General features: G+C 40.0%; 1 protein-coding gene across 1 annotated transcript; it reads left to right on the top strand.

The window, feature by feature from the left end:
* The first annotated feature begins 1,790 nt into the window (after positions 1-1,790).
* LOC141617597 (uncharacterized) lies at positions 1,791-8,961 on the top strand. The gene is made up of 6 exons (XM_074434778.1): positions 1,791-1,864; positions 2,141-3,441; positions 4,441-4,604; positions 6,180-6,295; positions 6,460-7,110; positions 7,899-8,961. Exons 1-6 carry the CDS (start codon positions 1,791-1,793, stop codon positions 8,959-8,961), a joined length of 3,369 nt encoding a protein of 1,122 aa, XP_074290879.1.
* Positions 8,962-9,275: the final 314 nt, after the last annotated feature.

Here is a 9,275-nt window from a genome sequence, read left to right on the forward strand (position 1 = left end):
ACACGCGCGCGCGCACGCCACGCCACGCCGGGCCGGGCACGGGCACGGGCACGGGCACGGGCACGGGCACGGGCACGGGCACGGGCACGGGCACGGGCACGGGCACGGGCACGGGCACGGGCACGGGCACGGGCACGGGCACGGGCACGGGCACGGGCTCTGGGCTCTGGTAGAGCACCTGCGGTGCGAGCCGTAGGCCGTTTTTGGAAGTACGATCACTTATTCTCTATAATATTTTTGCACTAATTCCGAAATTGATTACTCAGTCTTTTAGAGAATTTTTGCGTCTTTTCTAAACTGAAAGTGCAGTCTTCTATGGCTGACTTTCGTGCTTTACAATACTGATTTTGCAGTCTTCGAAAAGCTATTTACGAGACACTTTAATGCGGTTCTGGATCCTTCCTACATCTACTATATATACTACCTTTCTCTACCTTCTCAGAACACACAACACAACTTTTCTCTCTTCTCTCTATCTGTCTCTATACAATATAATTCCATAGCTGATTTTGGGCAACGTTCTGTTACTACTCCTCAATCCGAGTCTTTGTCGTACACCTTAGGCTCGGAAGTCGTGTAACCCTGGGGGTTGGTTGCCAAGAGGCCGTGTGTATCGAGCGGGGCAAATTCAACTTTAGGGCAGTGATTCTCATCACGCCACGACTTCTATCTCTGCTGGTTCTGTAAGTTTTACCGTTCATTGTTTTCGTAATAGTGATACCGCCTACAGTCTAAAGTTGAATTTTAAAAATTTTTTACTTGCTCGTTAAAATTTTTATCGTAGGCGATATGGCTATGCCAATTTCTGCTGCTTCTCTTAATCCGACTCTTATGCCTACAGTTTTTATCCCTGATATGTCAAAATTGGATTTACTTGATGGTAAAAACTATAGGATTTGGTCAGAAAAACTTGATTTTCTTTTAAGCCAGTTAAAGATAGATTATACTTTAACCAAAACTGAAGCACCAGAAAACAGTGAACGGGATTTTCCTGCAGATAGTAAAACTTGTCGTGGCATTTTACTGCACTATATGACGGAACCTTTATTTTTAATATATAGCAAGCTTGAAACCGCTAAAGACATCTGGGACGCTCTTAAAATAAAATATGGAACAGATGATTTTGGCACTAAAAAATACGCTTGCAATAGATGGTTAAATTTCCGTATAACTGATGATAAACCTGTGTTAGATCAAGTTCATGAGTATGAGACTTTATGTGCTGACATTATCGCGGAGGGTATGAAAATATGTGAAACTTTTCAAGCTAATTGTCTACTCGAGAAACTTCCTTTGTCTTGGCAGAATTATGTGCACTCTATGAAACACAAACAAAAGGATTTCACTCTTCTTGAGTTAGTGTCACACATCAAGATTGAAGAGCAAAATCGAATCCAGTTAAGAGGTAAACAAGTTGATCATTCCTCTTCCAATGCCAATCTTGTTGAGACAAAAAATCGCAACAAGGGTCCTAGACGTAATAACAACAACAACCACAACAACAAAGGACCAAACCAGATCCACGGAGTGAAAAAGCAAACAGATTTCAAACCCAAAAGGCCGTTCAAAGGAGAATGCTTCACTTGTGGTGAAACGGGTCATTCCGCAATTCTCGTCCGCAAGGATCCCAAGGAAAGTCAAAAACAAGCATCAAGCTCATCTCACCGAAACAGATGAAGTCATTCTTTGCCGTTGTATCGAGGTAAATCTGGTAAGCAACATCACAGAATGGGTTTTGGACACCGGAGCTACGAGTCACATATGTTGTGACAAAGAAGCATTCAAAGAATATGTGCCAGAAACTAACGGACAATGCGTGTTCATGGGCAATTCTTGCACTACACGCGTTATTGGTAAGGGAAAGGTACAACTGAAGCTAACTTCCGGTAAAATTCTTGAACTTAATAATGTTCTTCACGTTCCAGAAATTCGTAGGAACCTTATTTGGGGTCTTTACTTAACAAGGCCGGTATAAAACTCACTTTTGAATCCGACAAACTTGTACTCACTAGAAACAATAATATTGTTGGAAAAGGTTTTTGTAATGGCGGGCTTTTTGTGCTCGATGTGGTGACTATTAATAAAAACTCCACCACTTCTGTTTATCTCTTCTTGAGTCTATTACTTTATGGCATGCTAGATTAGGTCATATAAATGTTGATTATGTTAAAAAATTGAAACATCTTGACCTTATACCTAGCTTTAGTAATACGGCTTTTGACAAATGTGAGATATGTGTAGAGGCTAAACATTCCAGGACACCATTTAATAGACAAGTCCATCGTGCCTCAACTCTTCTTGAATTAATCCATTCGGACTTGGGGGATTTCAGAAACACAATGAGCCGAGGAGGTAAGCGTTACTATATCACCTTTGTAGATGATTTTTCTAGATATACAAAAGTGTATTTGTTAAGTACAAAAGATGAAGCAGAACAAAAATTCATGATCTATAAAGCTGAAGTTGAGAATCAATTAGACCTTAAAATCAAACGTGTTAGGTCTGATAGGGGCGGTGAATATGATGGTTATCCACTTAAAAAATATTGTGAAGAAAATGGCATTATCCATGAGATCACCGCCCCATTCACACCTCAACAAAACGGAATAGCCGAAAGGAAAAATCGGTCTTTGAAAGACATGATGAATGCTATGCTTATTAGTTCTGGTATGCCTACTAACATGTGGGGCGAGGCCATTCTTTCTGCTTGTTTTGTACCTAACAGAGTTCCACACAAAAAATTGGAAACTACTCCTTATGAGCTCTGGAAAGGCCACAAGCCTAATCTTAACTACCTCAAAGTGTGGGGGTGCTTGGGAAAAATTGGAATACCTGTATGCCAAAGAAGCAAAATTGGACCAAAAACAATCGACGGTATATTCATTGGTTATGCTTCCAACAGCGCGGCCTACAGGTTTATTCTAAAGGATGGTTCAGGTTTTGGTTCTATTAAAGAATCTAGAGATGTTGTATTTTTTGAGAATATTTTTCCGATGAAAACTAACCCTGAACCTCGTTTACCACTTGTTTCCAATAATGTTGATAATGCTTCTACTAGTGCAGTAACTAATGCAGATGCAGTGACTGAACCTAGAAGAAGCAAGAGGGCTAGAATAGCAAAAGATTTTGGCCCAGACTTTGAGACAAGTTTGGCAGAAAAAGAATTTCTTGATGAGGAGGACATTCGTGCCTATGTTCTAGAAAATGATCCGAGAACTTACAAGGAGGCCATGAATTCCATCGATTCTACTTTCTGGCTGGAAGCTATCAACAGTGAGATAGATTCTATCAAAGGTAATAACACTTGGATTCTCACCGATCTGCCTAGAGGGTGTAAACCTCTAAGCAACAAATGGGTGTTCAAGAAGAAACTCAATCCCGATGGATCTATCGACAAATATAAAGCTAGATTGGTTGTATGTGGTAATCGACAAACCAAAGGTTTGGATTTCTTTGACACTTATTCTCCTGTTACTAAAGTTGCTACTATTAGGGCTTTAATTGCACTAGCTTCTATACATGATCTATTTGTGCATCAAATGGACGTTAAGACAGCTTTTTTGAACGGAGACTTGAACGAAGAAATATACATGAAGCAACCAGAGGGTTGTGTAATTTCAGGACAAGAAGACAAGGTATGTAAACTGGTTAGATCATTATATGGTCTAAAGCAAGCTCCGAAGCAATGGTATGACAAATTTCATCAAACTATTACATCTTATGGTTTTCATGTAAATGATTCGGATGCCTGCGTATATGCTAAAAGTGACAAAGATGGTTGTGTCATTGTGTGTCTGTATGTTGATGACATGCTCATTTTTGGGACTAATATGAAAGTTATCAATGACACCAAAGCCTTCTTAAGCTCTCGTTTTGACATGAAAGACCTAGGTGAAGCCAATGTTATTCTTGGTATAAAAATTTCTAGGACCAAATGGGGTTTGAGTCTGGATCAGTCACATTATGTTGAGAAAATTCTTAAAAGATTTGACTGTTTTGATTGTGCACCAGTCAAAACCCCATATGATCCTAGTATACACCTAAAAAAGAATGAGGGTGTCAGTGTGAACCAAGAAGAATATGCTAAGATAATTGGCAGTGTCATGTTTTTAATGAATTATACAAGACCAGACATTGCTTATACGGTAAGTCGTCTTAGCAGGTATACACATAGTCCAAATCAGTCACACTTGAATGCTTTATATAGACTTCTAAAATACCTTAGGGGAACAATGGATTGAGGTTTGCACTATTCCAAATCACCATGTGTTTTAGAAGGATATTGTGATGCTAATTGGGTGTCTGATAATGATGAGATTCATTCTACTAGTGGATATGTGTTTACTTTGGCTAGTGGTGCTATCTCTTGGAAATCTTCTAAACAGAGTTGTATTGCAAAATCAACAATGGAATCTGAGTTTATTGCTTTAGAATTGGCAGGTCAGGAAGCCGAGTGGCTAAGGAACCTGTTAGCAGACATTCCATTGTGGGGGAGACCGGCTCCATCAGTTTCAATGCATTGCGATTCTCAAGCGACCATTGGTGTGGAGGGCAATCAAGCTTACAACGGAAAGAGGAGGCATATACGCTTGAGACATGCTATAGTGAGGAATCGATCGAAATAATGTGATATCACTGGATTATGTAAAATCGGAGAGGAATATTGCGGATCCTCTCACGAAAGGCCTCTGCAGAAAATTAGTGCTGGAGTCAGCACGAGGAATGGGTCTAAAGCCTATTGGGAGTGAATCGTGATGGGGCTCCCCCACTTGGGTTTACCAAGTTCAATGGGTCAAACGAAGTCACGAGGATCTCATGTTGTAATACTACTACCATTCCATTTTAATAAAAGTGATGTAGTATTCTTTTATATTGTGATTATTTCTGTCAAGTGAGGAAGGTTGAGCTAAGCTCTTAATAAGTCCATAGTCCTTGTTTAAGGATGGTTTGTGACAGTTAAACCTGATGGACTTACCTATGTGAATGTGGGGGAAATGCCCTACCCCCTATGAGGTCTTTAGGCTTTAAGACCTCTAGAGCGTTCACGAGAACCCAGGCATGTGAGGGGCACCTTTTATGACATTTCGCGAGGACGAACACAGATTTGAATGCAGGTTTGTGCGCAGTTATCCGTTACAAACCACCGTGGAGAGTCCAATGCCGAGAGCAACTCAATACGGCTGTAGCAGGTAATTGTATGCACTGGGTGACAATTCAATTCCTCAGGAACATTGTCATCTTAAGACTTACGTTCCGTTGCCCTAATCAGCTATTTCTCTTCTTCTTCTTTTGAATCATGTGGGGGATTGTTGGAAATATTACTTAGTTATGCTTCAAAAGAATCCCACATTGATAAAATATGTTGGAGTATTATAGTTTATAAGTGATCTGTTATATTGGACTACTAGATATGTAGTGGTAAAGGGCCCGTACAGCCACACACGCGCGCGCGCACGCCACGCCACGCCGGGCTGGGCTCGGGCTCGGGCTCGGGCTCGGGCTCGGGCACGGGCACGGGCACGGGCACGGGCACGGGCACGGGGCTCTGGGCTCTGGGCTCTGGTAGAGCACCTGCGGTGCGAGCCGTAGGCCGTTTTTGGAAGTACGATCACTTATTCTCTATAATATTTTTGCACTAATTCCGAAATTGATTACTCAGTCTTTTAGAGAATTTTTGCGTCTTTTCTAAACTGAAAGTGCAGTCTTCTATGGCTGACTTTCGTGCTTTACAATACTGATTTTGCAGTCTTCGAAAAGCTATTTACGAGACACTTTAATGCGGTTCTGGATCCTTCCTACATCTACTATATATACTACCTTTCTCTACCTTCTCAGAACACACAACACAACTTTTCTCTCTTCTCTCTATCTGTCTCTATACAATATAATTCCATAGCTGATTTTGGGCAACGTTCTGTTACTACTCCTCAATCCGAGTCTTTGTCGTACACCTTAGGCTCGGAAGTCGTGTAACCCTGGGGGTTGGTTGCCAAGAGGCCGTGTGTATCGAGCGGGGCAAATTCAACTTTAGGGGCAGTGATTCTCATCACGCCACGCTTCTATCTCTCGCTGGTTCTGTAAGTTTTACCGTTCATTGTTTTCGTAATAGTGATACGCCTACTGAGTCTAAAGTTGAATTTTAAAAATTTTTTACTTGCTCGTTAAAATTTTTATCGTAGGCGATATGGCTATGCCAATTTCTCGCCGCTTCTCTTAATCCGACTCTTATGCCTACAGTTTTTATCCCTGATATGTCAAAATTGGATTTACTTAATGGTAAAAACTATAGGATTTGGTCAGAAAAACTTGATTTTCTTTTAAGCCAGTTAAAGATAGATTATACTTTAACCAAAATCAAGCACCGTAAAAATGTTGAACGGGATTTTTCTATGCAGATAGTAAAACTTGTCGTGGCATTTTACTGCACTATATGACGGAACCTTTATTTTTAATATATAGCAAGCTTGAAACCGCTAAAGACATCTGGGACGCTCTTAAAATAAAATATGGAACAGATGATTTTGGCACTAAAAAATACGCTTGCAATAGATGGTTAAATTTCCGTATAACTGATGATAAACCTGTGTTAGATCAAGTTCATGAGTATGAGACTTTATGTGCTGACATTATCGCGGAGGGTATGAAAATATGTGAAACTTTTCAAGCTAATTGTCTACTCGAGAAACTTCCTTTGTCTTGGCAGAATTATGTGCACTCTATGAAACACAAACAAAAGGATTTCACTCTTCTTGAGTTAGTGTCACACATCAAGATTGAAGAGCAAAATCGAATCCAGTTAAGAGGTAAACAAGTTGATCATTCCTCTTCCAATGCCAATCTTGTTGAGACAAAAAATCGCAACAAGGGTCCTAGACGTAATAACAACAACAACCACAACAACAAAGGACCAAACCAGATCCACGGAGTGAAAAAGCAAACAGATTTCAAACCCAAAAGGCCGTTCAAAGGAGAATGCTTCACTTGTGGTGAAACGGGTCATTCCGCAAAATTCTGTCCGCAAGGATCCCAAGGAAAGTCAAAAAACAAGCATCAAGCTCATCTCACCGAAACAGATGAAGTCATTGCTGCCGTTGTATCCGAGGTAAATCGGTAAGCAACATCACGAGAATGGGTTTTGGACACCGGAGCTACGAGTCACATATGTTGTGACAAAGAAGCATTCAAAGAATATGTGCCAGAAACTAACGGACAATGCGTGTTCATGGGCAATTCTTGCACTACACGCGTTATTGGTAAGGGAAAGGTACAACTGAAGCTAACTTCCGGTAAAATTCTTGAACTTAATAATGTTCTTCACGTTCCAGAAATTCGTAGGAACCTTATTTCAGGGTCTTTACTTAACAAGGCCGGTATAAAACTCACTTTTGAATCCGACAAACTTGTACTCACTAGAAACAATAATATTGTTGGAAAAGGTTTTTGTAATGGCGGGCTTTTTGTGCTCGATGTGGTGACTATTAATAAAAACTCCACCACTTCGTTTATCTTCTTTGAGTCTATTACTTTATGGCATGCTAGATTAGGTCATATAAATGTTGATTATGTTAAAAAATTGAAACATCTTGACCTTATACCTAGCTTTAGTAATACGGCTTTTGACAAATGTGAGATATGTGTAGAGGCTAAACATTCCAGGACACCATTTAATAGACAAGTCCATCGTGCCTCAACTCTTCTTGAATTAATCCATTCGGACTTGGGGGATTTCAGAAACACAATGAGCCGAGGAGGTAAGCGTTACTATATCACCTTTGTAGATGATTTTTCTAGATATACAAAAGTGTATTTGTTAAGTACAAAAGATGAAGCAGAACAAAAATTCATGATCTATAAAGTCAAGTTGAGAATCAATTAGACCTTAAAATCAAACGTGTTAGGTCTGATAGGGGCGGTGAATATGATGGTTATCCACTTAAAAAATATTGTGAAGAAAATGGCATTATCCATGAGATCACCGCCCCATTCACACCTCAACAAAACGGAATAGCCGAAAGGAAAAATCGGTCTTTGAAAGACATGATGAATGCTATGCTTATTAGTTCTGGTATGCCTACTAACATGTGGGGCGAGGCCATTCTTTCTGCTTGTTTTGTACCTAACAGAGTTCCACACAAAAAATTGGAAACTACTCCTTATGAGCTCTGGAAAGGCCACAAGCCTAATCTTAACTACCTCAAAGTGTGGGGGTGCTTGGGAAAAATTGGAATACCTGTATGCCAAAGAAGCAAAATTGGACCAAAAACAATCGACGGTATATTCATTGGTTATGCTTCCAACAGCGCGGCCTACAGGTTTATTCTAAAGGATGGTTCAGGTTTTGGTTCTATTAAAGAATCTAGAGATGTTGTATTTTTTGAGAATATTTTTCCGATGAAAACTAACCCTGAACCTCGTTTACCACTTGTTTCCAATAATGTTGATAATGCTTCTACTAGTGCAGTAACTAATGCAGATGCAGTGACTGAACCTAGAAGAAGCAAGAGGGCTAGAATAGCAAAAGATTTTGGCCCAGACTTTGAGACAAGTTTGGCAGAAAAAGAATTTCTTGATGAGGAGGACATTCGTGCCTATGTTCTAGAAAATGATCCGAGAACTTACAAGGAGGCCATGAATTCCATCGATTCTACTTTCTGGCTGGAAGCTATCAACAGTGAGATAGATTCTATCAAAGGTAATAACACTTGGATTCTCACCGATCTGCCTAGAGGGTGTAAACCTCTAAGCAACAAATGGGTGTTCAAGAAGAAACTCAATCCCGATGGATCTATCGACAAATATAAAGCTAGATTGGTTGTATGTGGTAATCGACAAACCAAAGGTTTGGATTTCTTTGACACTTATTCTCCTGTTACTAAAGTTGCTACTATTAGGGCTTTAATTGCACTAGCTTCTATACATGATCTATTTGTGCATCAAATGGACGTTAAGATGACTTTTTGAACGGAGACTTGAACGAAGAAATATACATGAAGCAACCAGAGGGTTGTGTAATTTCAGGACAAGAAGACAAGGTATGTAAACTGGTTAGATCATTATATGGTCTAAAGCAAGCTCCGAAGCAATGGTATGACAAATTTCATCAAACTATTACATCTTATGGTTTTCATGTAAATGATTCGGATGCCTGCGTATATGCTAAAAGTGACAAAGATGGTTGTGTCATTGTGTGTACGTATGTTGATGACATGCTCATTTTTGGGACTAATATGAAAGTTATCAATGACACCAAAGCCTTCTTAAGCTCTCGTTTTGAC

This window comes from Silene latifolia, chromosome X, assembly GCF_048544455.1.
Source record: "Silene latifolia isolate original U9 population chromosome X, ASM4854445v1, whole genome shotgun sequence".
Classification (NCBI taxonomy): Eukaryota; Viridiplantae; Streptophyta; class Magnoliopsida; order Caryophyllales; family Caryophyllaceae; genus Silene; species Silene latifolia.

Bases quoted from the DNA above. Each gene is read 5' to 3' on its own strand.
- LOC141617597 (XM_074434778.1), top strand. From the start codon at position 1,791: ATGTGCCAGAAACTAACGGACAATGCGTGTTCATGGGCAATTCTTGCA. The intron at 4,605-6,179 runs GTGAGGAATCGA...TTTTTATCGTAG, and splicing joins TACGCTTGAGACATGCTATA to GCGATATGGCTATGCCAATT. The intron at 6,296-6,459 runs GTCAGAAAAACT...TTTAATATATAG, and splicing joins GGTAAAAACTATAGGATTTG to CAAGCTTGAAACCGCTAAAG.